We start from the raw sequence: 20,209 nt of genomic DNA, 5'->3' as shown, positions 1-20,209 counted from the left end.
GGAGTTATACAGCTTTTTTAAACAGCAGGCGTCTTGACTTACAAGGTTAACCCTTTCATTCACCATGCCCTTAATTAGATTTGAGGTTTCCCTTCCCTCTACACTGTGTACAACTGACCTTCACAAATTAAGGCTATCTCTGTATATAGCTAGAGAGCTAAAGGTTATCAATATGGTTCCTGAAAAAAAAAGTAACATTTGATAAAGATTTTTCTTTATAAAGACTGGCAGAATGCAATTCAATTTGCTGTAAAAAACCTTTTGTTGCTAATAGTTTGTGAGAACTTTTACAATGTCATTGTTTTCAAAATACTGTTACACCAAACAAGAGCAAATTCTCTATACAATCATATTATATATTCCCTATGCATAGGCACATTCATACACTTGTAAACGTTTTTAATGGTATTCTTGAACTTTCAACCTCTATTTTCCTTCATTTTCAAGTTACTATAATTCACATCATGCCTGCAAATGTTCTTAAATTCTAATGGCCGTTCATCTTTCCTAATGAACTTTTCAGCTAACCAAATGATGAACTACTCCTAGGAAGGCAAAGCAAAAAAGGATTAATGCTGCTGCAAAAAACATTGTTGATACACAGCACCTTTACCTGTTTTCATCAAGCCATGATGACAATGTTAGTTTATCTGCCCAGTTTAATAAATCAAATTAAAAAGTGAACATTTGGACATAATTACAGTTTAACGACATTTGCCCGAAAAGTGATAAGTGATACATACAGATCAAAGGCTTAATGGTTGCTATTTAATGTTTAATACCTCCTCCCATTTAACTAGAGAAAAACAAACTGGGTTTGCCTTTTTAAAAAAGGCTACTTCCAGCAACATTATTATGGAATTTAAAGGAAAACAATTTCACAAGCAAACTATGTATGAAAACAGAGATGAGCTATTCAATTAACTCTAAAGTATGGACAGTTTTGTTTCGTGTCTGACAAATAATTCAACCTCAGCTAAGTTGATCGGTAAAAACTGCTAATTGAATCCATCAATGTGAAAAACCACAGGCTGAAGTCTGTACTGCATACATCCAGCTGAAGGATTTCTGCTTCAGCCATGGTGGTAATAGTCAGTGAGGTCAGGTCAAAGAGGGTTAAAGTGAGTCAGGATATAGCCAAAGGAATACATCAAACACTGATTTTAAAAGGCTAATTAATCTTAGACAGAAATGCTTCCTGGGGAATAAGATCTCAATCTTAAGAGCACACTACATGATGTAGCAGTAAAAATGTACATATACAAGCTTAGAGAGCTTTCATCCTGTGATCACAAACAGAAGGGGAGTGCTGTTTATCACAGAAATACAAACCCTTGCTAAAATACTTACATTAGCTTCTTCCGGGCCTTTACTCATTGAAAAATAAATTCTTTAATGAGCAGACAGTAGAGTTTGAGCACATGAAATATCTTTTTCTGTACACATACTGTAAGTTCTTCTGAACGGCTAGCAGATTAAAATATTTAGACATCTCTACCACATTAAAATTAAGGAATTTAGTCTTGAAAAATACAGGAAAGGGTGGATAAAGGAGTAATGGAACATCTGAAGGGTTCTTTACACCGAACAGTATCTTTAAAACAAACAAACAAACAAACCTCTACCCCAAACAGCTACCTGCTCAGAGCTAAGGTTGGAAGTGAATTTTCATCAAATGCTCATTTTCATTTTTCCATTCCAAAATACTGACAGTTAGCTTCAAAACTGACAGATTACCGTATAATCTTTATTTTTTAAAAAGTTTTAATAGTAACTTAAGTATTTGTTATTTTAAAGTTCAGAAAATATTTTTCCACTTTACAGCAGCAAAGTACATCCATAAAACTTGTAACACATACATGCAGCATTTGCAAACAGAATTTGCTAAGTCAGTATCAATAATTACTTAGCAATCTCACTATGAATCATGAGCTATGTGGACAGAACATTGCAGGTACATAGCTCTGAAGTAACTTACAGCTAATTTTGCCACATTAGTTTGTGATTTTAAAGAGGGCTGGCTTTGCAATCACCCTTCCATCTGAGGATACTGATCTCCAACATCACGAATGGCAGAATGGCATCTATGTATCTTATCCACACATGGGGCTGCTTTGCTTAAACTGCCAGCGAGTACCAGTTTGCATTAAGATACTGGATTTAGTGACATTTCCCAAAGTGCAAATACAACAGTACAATGCAGCAGCTAATTATGCAATGAGCACAAGAAGCATTCAAATCTTCAATGGCTATAGCACCTCTGTGCACATGCCAAGCATAAGACTTCAGCTTTGATGTAAGGAAAGGTTTTTACTACTATTTTCTTACAAATATTCTCCAAATTGCTACAGGTGCCAAAAAATATAGAAAGTAGAATTTATCTGTTGAATGTGAAGTTATCAAAATCTCTTTTTAAAATGAGGTGCTTAAAAAGGGGCCAACTAGTAGTAACAGGTGCTACTGAATCCTAAGAGAAGAGAGAGAGGACACAGTAAATAGAGTTTATTAGTGGATCACTCTGTATTACATAATTAGTAAGGCTGCTACGTTTCTCATTATTTTTTTTTAGGTCCTTTAGTTTTCCACAGTCTCTTCTTTAGCCCTGTAAGATGTTAATCTCCTGGGAAAATCAGGTTATACTTACACACATCAAGGCAGAACAGAACAAGACTGCAAAAGAGAATCAAGGAAGACGGTAATGATTCTAATCAGCCCCCTCTCTCCAAGATACAGCATGTACACCTAATGTAAAGGTATAGATGTAGCTCATAAAATTGAACCACAACCCACTCTCTAGACTTCAGGGCAAGTGCCAGAGAACATCTCATGCCTATTCAGCTATATTATCTCCCCCTCCATATTGCTTACTAAGAATGGTCTCTAGACTGTTTATGCATGAACACTGCTCAAATTTTCTGGGACAGTACTAATTGGCCTAGACGAAAATTATGCCAATAACTGCTAACAGTCACACAGCACAAACAACAGCTGTTAAGGCCCTCTTATCTTTCCTAGTATAAATAAGAACACCAATACCACAATGTTTAAATCTGGTTGCGCACTGCAGTGTCCTGGTTGAGAACTTCACATTGCAAGTCCTCACAGAGGTTTACTGCTGTCTCCCGAAAGCTTTGGTACAGCCACTAAGTTCTCCAGTTACACTTGCACTAGTAACACCACTAAAGGCAGCAGTGATTATACAGCATATGAACATTAACAGGATGATGACCCCTACTGAAAAAAGAATTTTGGAGCACTCCCACATTTTCTATGAAACTAACAGTAAAAATTACCCTTTAAGCCTGTATACTTTGTGTATTTTAGTTGTTGCTGACATGCTTGTTTCTATGAGCAAGGATATATGAGAAACTAGAAGAACAGTTTGGTTTGATTTTTTTCCTGTGAAGTTTTTGATGGCTCAGTCATACTGAGTGACCTCTGTGATCTCCCTGGGATGAGACAGACTGATTTAGATCAGGATTCAAAAAAATCCAATTCTTAACTCTGCTGCTGACCTCAGTGTGACCAGGTGCAAGCCGTATCACCCCTCTGTGTCTCTAATTTCTCCTTCCTTTTTTGTCTCTCTTCACTCATCTTTTGTCTAAGTGACAAATTCTGTGGGAACACACCGCAATACAGTGCATGAAACACCTGTGGTCTCCCCATAAAACACAAAAAATACTCCTTTTAAAACTGAAAATTCACCACAACCAAAATATTTTGTCAAGACTCTTTGATTACAACAGTTTTCCTAAAAGTCTCATGCACAGCAGATTACTGACAGAAACTTGCCCAATTTCTATTAATTTTCTACAATCTTTTCTTGAATGTTTGACTGCCTAGATTTACAGATCCATAGCATTCCATCAGGGATTTGGGGATAGGATGCTTATGCTCCCAGGAAGTGCAGCTCTACCACAGCCCATGAAGCAGACTGCTCTAGGATGAAAAATGCCACCTTTCTTCTGCAGAAAATTTTATAAGTGCTGACTTGTGATTTCCAAACAGAATAAGCTAAATTTCTAAAAAGTTGCTTTGTTCTGTGAAGGATTTTACTTTCTCTATTTCATACTACTACTGCTAATCATAGACTGAAACTTTGTTGTGCCTGAATAAAGTCATTTGCCTTCCGACAAATTAAAAGAGAATAGGCTGGAGTCTGATACTAATAAAACTTATTGGGTGGCCAGCAGAACAAATTTAGCTGAACAAATTTCCAAAGGCTTGTCTGAAAAACAGGATTATTTCTCTATTTGCTGTACCTCTTCCTACATTCTCCCCTTTTGAATGTGCGTGCCCAGAAACCACTTCTAAGTCACAAAGAAAAAGCAAATTACTCTTGTGATATTAGGAAAGTTGCTGGATGGAAGAGGAAAGACTAGACTAGAATATTTCAGTTGGGAGGGGTCTAGAATGACCCCATTCTAGTCCCATTGCTTGAACAGTTCAGGGCTGACCTAAAGTTAAGAGCATTGCCCAAACACCTCTTAAACATTGACAGGCTTGGGGCATCAAACACCTCTCTGGGAAGCCTATTCCAGTGTTTTGACCACCTTTTGGGTGGAGAAATGCTTCCTAATGTCCAGTCTGAACCTCCCCTGGCGCAGCTTTGAACCATACCTACAAATCCTGTCACAAGAAGTTGGGATCAGCACTTCCCTCTCCACCTCCCCTCCTCAGGAAGCTGTAGAGAACCGTGAGATTGCCCCTCAGCCTTTTTTTCTCCAAACCAGATAAACCCAAAGTCCTCAGCAGCTCCTTACAGGGCATTCCCTCCAGTCTCGCACCAGTTTTGTTGCCTCTGTCTGGATGCACTCAATTAATTTAACAAGCAAGCCAGAACATTCTGCATGCATAGAAGCCACCTCTGGATATGGAAAGAGTTTGTTTAGAAATTAAGATGGCTAATAAGCCATATAAACAGCACAGCCACCACACTATTAACTCTCAAGATTATTTGCACCTTTCTGTGTAGTCATGACAAATTAAATCTATATTAATTAATTCTGTAGTCATGACTATTAATTCTACAGTGTCAAGCTGATCTCTGGACTTCCACCCCTCTTGATCAAAAAGGGACTACTAAATCAAAAGACACGCAAGTTTAACACAGAAAAAAGGAAGTTTTCCATTTCAACTTAAAAAAAACCAAAAAACAACTGGGGCAGGTAGGGGTGCGTGGGTGTGAAAAAAAATAAAATAAAAAAGTCAGAACTCAGATGAAAGGCAGTTGCAGAAGTATAATCCAAGTAGATGGTCTGGTCAGGAAAAGAAAACAGGCACAAATAATGACTCACATCAGAAAGAAGATGTACGTGATGACCACCTCTGAACACGGAGTCAAAGATACAAGGAGGGTAGAATGGGTTTAGTAGTGGTCTGAAGGTCACTTCGGACCTGCAAGATGACTCCCAGTAGAGGAGACAGTGGACTAGAATTCATATCACTGGAGAGGTTTTAATCATCTTTTAGTATGCCAGCACACTACACTACTGAGACCACTAACCCTTCACAATACTGTCATATCCATGTCAGATGAAAATGTAGCCATTAAACTGCCTAAAAATGACCAGAGCTAATTATATATCTAAATTTAGGTGGCCTGGAAAAGTATTTCCTCACTTTGCCTCCACAGCACTGAAAAGCAGAGACAAACCTGCAAAGAGCAGGAGCAGTCAAACTAATAACTATACATGGGGAGCAAAAGCTTCCCAAGTTTGCTTTGCTTGGCAAAGATGGAAAGGCTCCCACATTAAACCCAAGGTCCAGCTAATTTTGACCTCTGTCTGAGCAAGCCCAGCTATATTTCATGTCATTCCAAAGGCTTCACGCTGTATACATTTACTTCCTCCATTGCACTATCTGTCACTTGCACACCGAAATTAGGAGCCTGCATGACAAATGTAATCTAAATTCAATTTTCTGTTTGACTAATTTACTGGAAGTCAAAGCTTAGAAAACTGAGGGAAAACAAAAACAATTAATGTGTAGTCTCTCATACAGCATACATTAAAAAAAGCTGAGAGTTAATTGGAAACAGCTGATCCCTAATTTCAGAAAATCGTTCAGTACAGCAAGTCTTAAGAGAAAAATCCTGGAAGTCTTTTTGATGGTGGTTTTATTTTTGAAAGAACTAATGTCACTGCTATAGAAAAAGGTCAGTTCACACAGCTTTTCTGAATGAACAACAATGCTGTGAAAACTGGGATTGATTGATAACCTACTGTTTGCGTCATTATGTCCAAATGCTTACCACTTGAGTCTTCAAGGAAGCATGAGACAAAAATCAAAACAAGTTTTGTGAAGACTTCAACAACACTAACAAATTAAAATTGTATCCAGAATTGTTTAGACATGATAGCAGTGGAAGAAAACTGTTTCCTTCTGCAGTCTACAATTTGTATCTCTGCCTTATGCACAATGTCTTAAATTTCTGATGTGGAAGAGGAAAGTAGTCTTTCCCTCCCCCAGAACCACTCTGTTTTCTATCATTTTAACCCTTTGCCTCTTCAAAGCATTCTGTTGAACTCAACACTGTTTCCTCTCGCAGTTGTTGCTCTGTAGTTATGCAAGATCATACTGTTTTCATCCCCTTCTCCGAATAAGATGAATAACTATTTCTAAGTGAACTGTTCTCAAAATCAATATGTTCTTTTACATGAACGTCAAATGTTTACTCAATTTTTTTTAATTGCTGTGAATTATTAGCTTTTTTTTTTTCAAATTTGATAAACTCTGAAGTTCAGAACTGGTATCACTACTTATGGAAACAAAGGTTCCCTAATTGGCAAGAACACCTATGCACCTGGTGCATAAAAATGTGGGGAAATGCAGGAAGACCTCCCTAGTGGTGATAGATAGATAGATAACCATTTTATTAATCTGTCATAAATGACATGGTTGCTGTAAGCCAGACAACCTACCAGATCTCAGTAAGACAGAGGCTATTAGACAGTAGGGCCACAGTGCTATCTCCCTTCAGGTACAGATAATTTTGTCATTAAGCAGTTGCGGGAAGAACATGCTTAAGTAAAATGTTCTACCACATCAAATATGTGACCTTATGCTATATTTGCAGGCAACAACATGGTCTCTAACATCTTATCTTCCTTACCTGCATGTAAAGCATGACTGTGCAATCTAAGAGACCACAAGCAATATCAAGACTAATCTTAGCCTGTTCCTCCATAATACACTAAATCTTCTCCTAAATAGTAATAACTCTCAAGTTATTTAAAAGACCACCTAATTTTCTGGGACTGGAACTACTGCTGACAATTCCACTTTACCACACAAGAACAGTCCAATTAAAGGATCAACTTTTGTCTGCAAGTGGCATCCACAAGCACAGGAAAAAGATCAGAAAATGAATTTGCAAGCTATAGCATGAATAATCAGAATAATATGATTCTAGCCCTGGAGTCCTCATGAATGGCTGTTCCATATTAAATTAAAAAAGGCATCTTTTATGAGCTTAGATTCAAAACTACAGAATGCACAGCCTATGAGAAATAAAACCAGGACTTGACTGGAAAGGCTTTTTTTTTTTACAATTTTAGGAGTGTAAAATGGTGAACAAAAAGGGGAGCACTGGACAGTTTTATTCTGGACTTACCTGAATAACCAGGACATTAGTCTTCTTGGACAACACCTGAAAACCCTGAGATCTAAACTTGGAAATGGAAGAAAGTGATGGAGAGACAAGTGTCCCTAGGTATTCAGTGGTACAAAACAATGTTGGAAATCTCAAGGAAAATGAAGCGGAAGTATAGATAACGAAGCACCATAGGACAAAAGGATGGAAAGCGATTCTGGACATTAGGAAAAATTTTTTTCACAGAAAGGGTCACCAGGTACTGGAACAGGCTGCCCAGGGAGGTGGTTGAGTCACCATCCCTGGTGTTTAAAAGACGGGTAGACACGGTGCTCAGGGACATGGTTTAGTGGCAGATAGGAACGGCAGGACTCGATGATCCAAGAGTTCTATTCCAACCTAGTGATTCTTTGATTCTAAGAAAGAACTAAAGCAGAAGTGACAATGACTGGCTACTTCCCTAAAAGATCTAGACCTATTTGTATTAAGAAAAAAAGTTAGGTTTGAAAAACCATAAAGATATTTATTGAAATTATGGTGAACTTCATCAAAGAAGTAGAAGAGCCATTTTAAAAGATGCAAAAGCAGATATTAAAAGAGTAACAAAAGCTAGTAAGAGTTCCATATGACTAGAATAGAGGTAATGAAAGAATATGACACAGGAAAAAAGGAAAGAGCTGTAGAACCACTGACATGAAAGAAAACAAGATGAGTCAGTGTAAGTTAAAGTGGTGAAAAATAAGTGCCACTTTTCCACGATGCTGGGATCAAAATCAGAAATTATTAAATATTGTCCAAAATCCAAAAGAACAGGTTGCCTCAGTTTTAAGTACGACCAACTAAGGAGAAACAAAGGTAAAATAAAATGAAGCATCCTGCTCCAAACAGGAGATGAGTACAATTGAGAATTAAATACAGTTTAATACACTGAAATTGCAGAACTTGCGAAGTCTTACTTTGAAAGTCTAGAAACTGAAATCACAGAATCACTACACTGGAAAAGACCTCCAGGACCATCGGATCCAACCATTCCTATCAACCATTAAGCCATGCCCCTAGCACCTCATCCACCCGTCTTTTAAACACCTCCAGGGAAGGTGCCCAATGACCTTTTCCATTAAAAATTTTTTCCTGATGTCAAGCGTGAACCTCCCCTGGCGGAGCTTGAGGCCATTCCCTCTCGTTCTGTCCCCCGTCACCTGGGAGAAGAGGCCAGCTCCCTCCTTTCCACAACTTCCTTTCAGGCAGCTATAGAGAGCAATGAGGTCTCCCCCTCAGCCTCCTCTTCTCCAGGCTAAACAACCCCAGCTCTCTCAGCCGCTCCTCCTAAGGCCTGTTCTCCAGCCCCCTCACCAGCTTTGTTGCTCTTCTCTGGACTCACTCCAGAGCCTCAACATCCTTCTTGTGGTGAGGGGCCCAGAAATGAACACAGAATTCGAGGAGCGGTCTCACCAGTGCCGAGTACAGAGGGAGAATAACCTCCCTGGACCTGCTGGTCACGCCATTTCTGATACAAGCCAAGATGCCATTGGCCTTCTTGGCCACCTGGGCACACTGCTGGCTCATGTTCAGTCGGCTGTCAACCAACACCCCCAGGTCCCTCTCCTCCAGGCAGCTTTCTAGACAGACTTCTCCTAGTCTGTAGCACTGCACAGGGTTGTTGTGCCCCAAGTGCAGGACCCGGCATTTGGCCTTGTTAAACCTCATGCCATTGGACTCTGCCCAGCGGTCCAGCCTGTTCAGATCCCTTTGGAGCCTCCCTACCCTCCAGCACATCAACACTTCCACCTAGAAATTCCAACTTCCAATTTCATTCCAAATGAAATTGCACACCTTTTAGTAAGGATTGCCAGTAACTCTAGAAGGTCCAGAATAGCAGTCCATGAATACCAAGATAAGTATTATTGACACAAACACAGTACTCTCAAGTTAGATCTTAATGGTATGCAGCCTTTAGACAAATTTAAGTAAAGAATAGTTAAAGAAATATAGTAAAGAAGGGTAATTATACACAACACAGGCTTACCCATAGTAAAATTTCAGACAGAGATGTCCATCTTTTACTTTTCAGCTGCTGTGTAACTGATACATTAAAATTTATTATTGCAGTAACTAAAAGATAAGTAGTAACATGTCTTAAAGAGAGATTACAGTAGGCTGCAATACAGAATAAGTGATTACTGGATTAGTTTGTGTTTGAGAATATTAATTTTAGTATTTATTAAACATGACAAATAGGACTTCATAGCTTCCTAAACTTCATGTCAATACAGGAGGATCAGAACAGAAAAAAAAAAATGAAGCAAATCAAATGCATCAGTATTAAATGCAAGGTGATGCAGTTTCTGTGATGACTTGGTCTTATTATTTCTATTGCCACATAACCATAACCACTGCCTGTGAAGCAACTAAATATAAGCACCAAGGAAAAAAAAAACTACTTGGCTAGTGAGAAAATAACTGATTTAACATATTTGCTGCCTAAATACTTACTTAGACAGGTTGCCCAGAGAAGTTGTGGGAGCTCCATCCATCCCTGGAGGTGCTCAAGACCAGGATGGATGAAGTTTTAAGCAACTAGATCTAGTGGAAGGTGTCCCTGCCCACAGCAGGGTTATTGGAACTTGATCTTTAAGGTCCCTTCCAACCAAAACCATTCCATCATTGTGTGATTAGAGAGCATTACATTAGATCAATTTTTATCTAGTCTCCTGGAAGAAAGTACCATACAACAGTGCAGGAGTACCGTAGGGTAAAAAGAAAAGCACATCTCCTCTGAATGTTCTCTTAACACTGTATTCTTCTTAAAGATGTTTGCTACTAATACAGGTGGCTGTTCATGTTCTAGAGGAACAGAGTGTCCTTTACAGTCAAGGTAATTAATGTAATTGCTAAAAGTTTTGAGAATTACACTGTCTTCTTAGTGCTCATTCTAATTCAAAGTACTGCTTTTCTTCACACCTTCTGATCATTACTAGTAATATATAAATTTCTTCATATGCATTTTGACAAATGAGTTCCGAACTGTTATGCTCACAAAGGCAAAAAAGGATCAAGCTAACACCCACTGCTGTCTGAAAAGCTAAAGGATAAGCTCTAAGTAGAAGCCACTCTTTCCTCTGTTCTAACAATGTCCATGACAAAAAGCCTTATCTAACTATTATCAGCTAACCTCTGACCAACAGTTTAAAAAGACTAAACTATTTAGCAGTCATGAAAGGTGAGCACTGTACAGCATTCATTAAACAGGACAATATACACATAATTAAACAATCAGTTTGAGTAGAGACAGGAAAGTATCAGTTGGGGATAGTAACTGCTCAAGTTTTTATTTTTTAAAGCACTTCAACAAACAATAAAAGCCTTGAATAAATAGTTTCATAAGTGAATTTAAATAAAACACAGTATTTAAACAGCTACCCATAATCTTTAACAGTCTAAAGTAGTATTGACACAATGTTTTACAAAGACCGTTTTCACTATGAGCATTTTTATGTCACTATTCAACCTGTTCTACTTCTGACGATATCCTTTACATTGTCTTTTCAACAGTTGGTAATCAACATATATATTCAATTCACACATACTTAAATATATTTTTCATGGAAAATTTTTTTCTCAGCACAGTTAAAAGAGTGACTTAATTACATCCATGTTTCCTAAAGCAAAGGCATATAGACACTGTGGGTGGTTCTTCAAACCCTTCCCTCCCTCTTCTTGTGGTGGTCCCCAAGTATCTGGCAGCAGGAACAGCTCGTATATATGACTACAAATCCTGAGTCTGAAAATCGTATCTTCTCTGTATTCCCACAGTATAAAGCTTAGTTGTGGACATTGCCATAGATAAGCAGTCACCACAGTTACCGTGAAGTTTCCAATTGAATGAAAAGTCATCAGAAAAGAGAAAGTCAGAGAAGAAAAGGGAAAAGAAGTTCAACAGAAGAGAGAAAAACAGAAAGAGAAGCTTGTATTTATTGTGTTACATTGACAAAAAAGATGCAGTTAGTGTCACCGATGCATTAATTCACTAAGAAGGGGGGTGGTAAAAAGCAGTCTTGGAAAGACAGCCAAATTATTTTCTGAAAACAAGAGTGAAAAAGGTTGAAAACAACTTGGTCCACCAATATCAAGTATGTCTTTAGGCATATCTTTGATGAGATACTGCTTTTTTTTTTTGTTGAGAAAAATTAAGTACATCTAAATTTGATAACACTGAATAAAGTCTGAAAATCTAGATATGGAAAAGTTTGCTATCATTTTATAATATAAATTTGATAATATACTCTGTTTTGTTACAACATTATTTTAATGCCTTGCCTAGAATAAATATAAACTGTAGATTAAGACAAAAGATAAAAGTTTACAAGAACAAAAATAGGAAGAGACCAAAAAAGGTCCAAAGAGTACATTTTTTAACACTATGAATTTCAAACAGTCTTGACCACAAGTTATTTTTCCCTCAAACTGTTTCATCCAGATTTTCCTGTGGAAAGAGACTGTATTATCATCATTTCATAGATCACATACTGAAGTCAGAGACATTATGTCCAGAAGTATTCATTTTTTGGAGGGTGGGAAGAAGAGTAATGAGAGGCCTAGAACTTCACTTCAGAGAGTGGCTGGTGTTTGCACACTCAAAGCTCCAGAGCTCTTGCTGATTCAAAGTACAAGCAGACAAGCTGTTCAGCAGAACTCTCACACTGATCACTGGATTTTCCTGGTGCTCCTCTCTAAAATGGGTAGGTTTTTAACACTCAGCTTCCCTAGTATCATATATTAATGAACATCCTAAGAGAGAAAGAACTGAATTCAATTCCTAAAGGCAGTATTCAGCCACCTGAATTATAATACTTCCTAAAGTACATCCACTCCCCATCCACCATTTCAACAATGAAGATTTTTCACTTCACAGCCCTGGAACTAAACATGCGCAGCCTGTAGAGGAAGACAGAAGTCTCACACAAAAAAAAGGTAGATGAGAGGTGGAGAGGGATTATAATCTGTATGACATCAGTGTCCTTATGTATGGAAACTGAGGTTGTACAGGCAGCCTACAACTCCGACATCTCCTAAATTTCAAGTATTCAACTTTAAATTGATGCAACTACATTAGAAGAAAAACATTTATGCATAAGTTTCCCAGGTTTCAGAAAAAATGCTTGCAAAATTGAATTCTCATATGCCCACACAATGGGCAGAAACACTCAGCTCTAGTCTCCTCTGCATTTTGAACCAATGGGGTACCTATTCACAAATTAAGCTTGTAGAACACTTGGTGAACCTGCATCAGTGAGAAAACGTGTTTACTGAACAGGGGTTCACAGAATCTTCAGCAGTACAGGCATGCTGGGGTTCTGTAGTTTCAGGAGTTCAGTTCACTTCTTAGAAAAGGGAGATGTGTATTCTCATTATGGCTGCTAACATTTCTATAGGCAAAACTCAGAAGAGGCACTATGCACTCTGGTGAGTTAATGGGATATTTAAATAGCTCAAAGTTTTATTAGAGCACGAACACTTAATATGGTGCACATTACACTTGAATAGCGAACGAGATGAGTGGAGTAAACCAAATGAGAATAATCAAAGTTCAGTTATTGGCAAAGTTGATGAAATGAGGCAGTCAAGCCTAAACCACTGCTGCCCTTTCCATCTCTTAAGCACACTGACATTACCTGTGCATGCTCCTCAGCAGTAAGAATCACTGCTGTCACGGGCATCCATCTTTTCAGGTCATGTTCCATAAGTCTGATCTTTCCTCTGCTTTTTCCTGTTCTATGTCCTAGGTCTTTCTTTTCTTTTATGTTGCATGCTGAATTTTCTACTCTGTACTCCTGCATTGTGCATCCTACTTGTAAAGCAAACCCTGAACAAGTTTTCCCCAGTCTCCTATCTCACTATCCTCCAGCTCCACCTGACCACCTATCCACCTGAATCTTCTCATTCTGCTAGTGCAAACCATCCTTTCCAACTTTTGATTCAATTTGTTTAATCAAACAAGTCTCCAGACCATCCAAATCACATCGCCAGCAGGTCTTCCACTCCCATTCCTTCACGGATGCCTTGCACAATCTCAGTGTATAATCGACATGCACCATGCTTTTTCTCCCTCATCCTTTTACCATCTCCTATTGCACTTACTTGGTCCAGGTGTTCACAGTTATGTCTGATTTTGGCTTTTGCCCCAATCTCTTTCATCCTACCACTTTTTTTATAGTCATTCTCTCCATCACATATAATGACTCCCAGATCTGTCATTTTTCTCCAAATTACTAGTTCAGTCAGTCTGCCTCCCCCTCCTCTAGCTCTAGGTATTAGTCTATCCTTGTATCTCCTCAGGAGTTCATATTGTTTTCACATTATTTTGTGCATTTAGCCCAGACAGCTTTCCTTCTGTTACCTACCAGAAGAGGAAAAGAACACTCAGAATATGAGGAACAACTGAAGACCACAACAATACAAAGCTGGATTACAGGAGAAATTTTGCTGAATCCTAGATAGCTCACACCTATCTGAGCGATCAAATTCATTAAACTAAGTTTGCAAGTTGCTCAGTAGAATCTTAAGGATCAAAATTAGGCCAAATTTAAGCAGATTTATTCCAATAAAAGGCAGTCCTTCCTTCAAATTTCAAATCACTTCTAAATGTATGGATAGTGCTTATTTTAGTTTCTTTTCTTCCAAGTAATCATCATTTCCCCCTCATTGACTCAACACTACAGGGGCTGGTTTTTTAGCTTTTAAGAAATTAAAAAAACACATTTGCTAACATCTGAAAAGTTGGTCTGCTAATGGGAAGCAAGTCATTGGTACTTAGATAAAATTACATTATATTCAGTTTTAATAAAGGCAGGAACTACCACATTCCCCACATGCAGGTTTAGCAAATCCACATAAAAATTATCCATTATATCCTGGAATAACTTTTCCATAAATGCATTTTGAGTTTCTTTCATCTAATTTGTGCTCCACTGCCTTCCAAGTAAAAACGCACCATCCTTACTCTTTATTTTTCTTTAATTCACTTTGTATCTTTTCACCAGTGTCTGTAGCTTTCTCACTCTTAAGTACTTAAAGATGGTTAAACTTGCTTGTGCTGATAGTAAAGTATCTATTTGTAACTTGCTTTATCTTTTGGACAGCATTACCTAAAGTTACGTTCAAAACTTTATAGTAGCTTTAGGAAAAATGGACACATGGTTAGCAACATTCCATATTATTCTTACCTTTTATTACTTTTGGATATTGTTTCCTTGTGCTAACAAGTATTAAACACGGGTTAAAAAATACTTTGAGTTTTCAGTCAATCTCTACAACTACCATACTTGAAGAAATCCATTACAGCTGTTTGATTTTGGATTACACAACCTCTATGTACATGAGCATCTTACAGATTTTTACACTGATTTTATATTTAGTGCTTTACTGTCAAAAGGTGGTGATATTACAGCAGTAAATACTGTCCCAGACCTTCTGTAGAATACCAGACATTTCTCAAAACAAACTGACATTTATTGTACTGAAGGAAAAAGTTAGCCATCTACAGGTACCAATAAGACAACAGCAAGAACGAGATGAAAAACATTTCACATTAAATAATTTTGATCTTAATTTGCAGACTACATAACTTTTACATTTACTCCATCTAAAAAGTATATCAGAGTTCCAATAGTTGCAATATTTGAGGCTAAAATAACAACCAGAAATGCTTGTTTTTCTGAATAACTACTGATCAACAAACACCATTGTATGAAATTATGCAATGCTACATGAACCAATTGGCATCTTGTCATGCAATGCTCCTTTGTAACCACACATAAACTACTACTTACTTAGAACAATTTCTTTTCTGCTACATTTTTTAAGGTTGAGCTTCTGAAAACATCTTCAATTTCTACAAATTTTGGAGTTTTACATATGAAAAGTTTACGCACTATCACGTTAAAGATAACTTAAAATAAAACTTCTCTTGACTTTGTTTTAAGAATATTTTTAAAAATGAAGAAAATAACACGTGAATGCTTTTAGTAAGAGCAGTATGATTGCAAAGGAGTACATAAATTTTAAAATAAAACTCTAGAGATTAATTTTTCAGGAGTGCCTAAGGACTCAATCACGTCCCCTCCAAACACTACAGGTGATGTATAGCAGGGACACTAAAGGGCCAGGAAGGAAATCTGAAACTCTGGTACTGAGACATAGTTCTACCTCCAAAATCCTCATATGAAAATAAGACCAACAACGAAACAACAGAAAAAAAAGATCTTATTGGACAAGAGCTATTTCTACAATACCTTCAGGGGTGATAGCGTTAGGACAAACATCTTTTAGCAGATCTCCCAAAGTACGCAACTGTCCTCCCGAAGCAATTGGTCGAAATAGCTTCTGTATAAAAGGTCTCTCTGTTGTTGCCTGTATAAATAACAAAATTAGCAAAATCAACAATTTAAGGACCATCCAAGTTTGTATTATTAGTATTTGAGACAGGCAGAAGACAGGACAGAACAATACGTTTCATTCAATTTCTTCCCCACTTCTGGCATTCCATTCATATAACAAGAAGTAGGGGAGTTTGTTAACAACTGAAAGTAAGCTGACACTCCAGAAAACTGCAAAGATAATTTAAAAACAGTATTATGAACATAAAAGTGTTAAAATATTCTTTTTTTTTTCTTTTCTATACTCTACAAAACCTCTTCTGTTAAGGGAATAGGATCTGTTTGAAAAAAACATTTCAATATATTCTTGATTTAGGTAAAACAAGCAGTGACCACAAACTCAGAAGCTCAACATATGCCTATATGTTTTGCCAAATCAGAACAATACTGTAACAAATACCCAATACCTCCTGCAATAGTCTTCCTTCTTTTAGAAACACATTAAGCATTTGCAATGGCAAACAAGTACCTTTATTGCTCAAAGCCAGGTGAATTTTTTTTTCCCCCCAGATTTTATGTTAAGAAAAAAATCAAATTATTTCAACCAAAAGAAACAGAATACAATTAAAAAAAATCCCAAAACTGTGGTCCTTTGAGATACAACCCAGGGCCTTCTGCTTACTTAAGGAATTAGTCAGAAAGAATATGCATGCCCCATTTCTGCCACAGATATGCACAGAAATTCAGAATGACTTCAACGATGGGTCCTGTTAGATCTTGCACATCACTGCAACTTCTTTTAGAGACAAAGAAAGCAAATCGACTGGCAGTCACTGCCCACAACACAGGCAGTAAGATTCCCAACACTGCAGAAGAAGCTGCAAAATAGCTTATGGGACCTACTGATGTGTCTATTTCAGAATTACAGTCATGTTAAGGTAATCCCCTTCTTTGAATATCTGCATTAGCAATACCAGGGTCAGCAAGCACCTGATAAGGAAAGGACAGGAAAATGTTTTTTTTTTCCTAACAACCTGAATGTTTCTCCCAAACTGGATAAAAACCCTAGAACACTGTTATATTGAAAACATTTTTCTATCGAGTTTATTTTTTAGCAAATAATCAATTATTAACAGAAGTCTAAACAGAATCCCAAATGCTTACCATCTCAAGTAGTAGAAGTGGAAATAAACACCAAAAGAGGGATGCAGGTGAAGGTGGTTATCATCAATAGAATTTTAAGATAAGAATTTCTTAAATGCATTGTGCAGTTTCTCATTATTTACTAATAAATTACAATAAATTTCTCCTAATTGTCATAATTTAATGACAAGCAGGAGAAGCCAAAGGTGTATTTTCTAACATCTCACACATTATTGCTGACTGCTGCACAGCAATATCCTCATGAAACATTCTAGAAAATTAACTCAATTTTCTATTTTAAGTGCTCAGCGATACAGATGTGGTAATGTAAATAAAAATCACTGGTCTCCATCAGTGTTAAAATTATAAAAGTAACTTCAAGTTTTTATACAAAGATTGTGGTTAACAAATGTAATCCTACAGGAAGAGTATTAGCCCAACATGTTGACACATCTTCCTTCCCATGCAGCAGATGCTTTATGCATTAAGGGAGTTAAAAGTCCTATCCTACTATCTAGAATGTTTATAGGATAACTTTTCAGAGTAGTTTAGTCATCTAGGAGCATAAATAATTTAAAAAAAATCTCACCATCACCCCTTTTGAAGTGTTGTAGCTTAGTAATATAAGCCCAACCCAACTACAGCTTTCTACTCTGGTATTTACTATAACAACATATGAAGGAATAGCCAGCATGAGTAACCACTTACAGAATGTTGTTTTGTACAATATTTGCTTAATCACTCACGCAAAACAGTACTATCTGTAAACTGGCCCACAAAGACATCACTGTTAACTAACAATGATTTTAAATAACCTACATTAAGCCTAAAGCATGTATTTGTACAGTGTCCACTGTTTTTTCCTACTAAGATTATCATGGCTTCAACAGAATGTAGCGCTTTTTAGTTTAGTTTACACTCTAGCCCCAGTGTAGCTGTGAGCTCTTCAAAAGATGCTGGATGCATTTGCAGGACACAACAGGTTAGAGTCAATCAGTAACTGCTGATAACAGATATACAAAAGAGATGCCTTCAAGTACATGAACATAACACGACAATCACCTGGCCCAAAATTTGCAATGCATTTTACACTGAGCACATCCTCAATTTATAATCGATTTTTTATGAAAGCAAATATTCATCTCCAAGATAACATTTTCTAGAAAGTTGGACTGATTTATCGCAACTGAAATTTCTCATTCTTCTATACTACAACAAAGCACCACAAATCTTGTGCTTTGCAGAACAAAGGGAGACTTTGCTCTTTTTAAAGAGGGTTTAAACAATAACAGTGATAGGAAAGTGACAAGTGAAACCAAAACTACACTACAGTGAGGATAAAAAATAGATTAAAATTACCTATATTTAGGTTCACTGACACTGAGAAGAGTTACAGGTGAGGGAAGTTTTTGAAAGGTCCTGTAAGGCAGCATAAAGCTTGACAGCATCAGAGACAAGCTATATAGTTATGTATTGTGTAAGCAATTAACTCCTTTACTTCTTTTCTTCCCTATCATCCTGCCAAAAAAAAAAAAAAAAAGAAAAGCTTGTCTGGTCCTTTTCAGAATCAACAGAAGAATCAACAGAACATCAAACACAGCACAAACCCCACAATTTAATTAGTCAGATGTTTTATAGAGGATGCATCTTAAAATGAAAACCAGAATACATGATCTGCTGGGGTTTAACCTAGAAAAATCCCAGTTACCAGTATTTCCATCTAGAGGAAGGGATTTGGATTTCCTGTCTAAACACCTCTCTGCTGCTACTCCAACAGTATTCAAACAAATAAAAGTTGTCGTAAGTATTGAACCCACAAAGTAAAAAAAAAAAAAAAAAATTCCTTATAATTCCCACATATGCCTAAACTGGCAGCCTGAAACTGTAAAACTTGAGATTTCCCTTCCATCATATTTTCAGTAACTTTTCAAGTTCATAGTTTGTGCTGTTTTGTAACAAACCTCTTCACACTAAATTTTAATTTATCACTTTGTCTAAACTGATTCAAACTCAAGCAAGAAGCTTTAAAAGTAATACGAGTTTGCATGTTATTTTATATAAAAAAAGAAAGTATGGAAAAATTAACTACTCCCTGAAAATAAAATTAAGTCTTATTAAATATTTACTCAAAACTACATTTTCTATGTATTTTCTAAGATGTCTTCTGCTTTGTAGAAATGGTATCAATTCCAAATCTGAATGCACAATGAAGTGACTAATTAAAAAGATGATGAATTACTGTAGTCACAGAATCATCATAATACAACATCTGTCTCAAAGTAAGATCCTCCAAAGCCCCATCTGAAATAATGCTATTTCACTGGTGCCAAAACAGTTTTTCTGCTGGTATTTCTGGGTATGTATGATGGGCTTCTCTTTGTTTAATATTAGACCAGAATCACCCTGTACTTCATTGTAAGGCAACAGCACAAACAATGTTTCTGTTTTGCTGTTGTTTTTTGCTAAAAAAAGACTCAATTCCCTAGAAATTATACAGGCAGGTTATCAGACTGAAAGATTAAATAGAAGCGGTAGCTAAGACTCAAAATCACCAATAAAAAAGGTAAAAAAGAAGGTGTCAGAATGGGATAGAACTAAAAGCAGAAAGAGGACCTAAGCCCTCCTGAACTTCCCCTACTTCTTGTCTGAATTTTTATGATTTTCATGATGTTATCTACAGTTGCTTCAGCTGCATATTTTCGCTTTCCTTCAGAAACTAGTCATATATTAAGAGGGGTTACTTGGCTTTTAAGCTCATTTCTTATATCCCGATACCTGCATATTAAGGCAAATAGAAACATTTGACTGGATTTTGGAAAAAATCACCAATAAATAAAAAATAGCACATCAGAGAGAGCTTTTACGTATGTAAAGAGCTAACACTAGATGGACTGAACAATCCAGCAAGGCAATCTATGCAACAAATAGCATCAGTGAGATACGAGGAAAAAGAACATTTGAACAGTAGGGCAAACAATGATTATCACCATCTGAAAAAAAAAACTAACAGGTGACTTCACAGTAAAGAAATCCAAAAGCAGATTTAGTCCAGCTTGTGCTCATTAATTTGCATTACTAGGATCCCCACAGGCTTCAT

General features: G+C 36.9%; 1 protein-coding gene across 2 annotated transcripts in view; it reads right to left on the bottom strand.

The window, feature by feature from the left end:
• The window catches only part of LOC138717583 (autophagy protein 5), a 79,423-nt gene that overhangs the window by 11,779 nt on the left and 47,435 nt on the right, over nt 1–20,209 (bottom strand). For both annotated transcript variants that reach the window (XM_069851103.1, XM_069851104.1), the window contains exon 7: nt 15,886–16,003. In XM_069851103.1, coding sequence (XP_069707204.1) covers nt 15,886–16,003 — 118 coding nt within the window. The remainder of the gene's footprint in view (nt 1–15,885; nt 16,004–20,209) is intronic.

The sequence above is a fragment of the Phaenicophaeus curvirostris genome, chromosome 2, assembly GCF_032191515.1.
Source record: "Phaenicophaeus curvirostris isolate KB17595 chromosome 2, BPBGC_Pcur_1.0, whole genome shotgun sequence".
In the NCBI taxonomy this organism is placed as follows: domain Eukaryota; kingdom Metazoa; phylum Chordata; class Aves; order Cuculiformes; family Cuculidae; genus Phaenicophaeus; species Phaenicophaeus curvirostris.
Note: the sequence above shows the minus strand (reverse complement) of the source record. Positions and strands in the feature narration are given on the sequence as shown.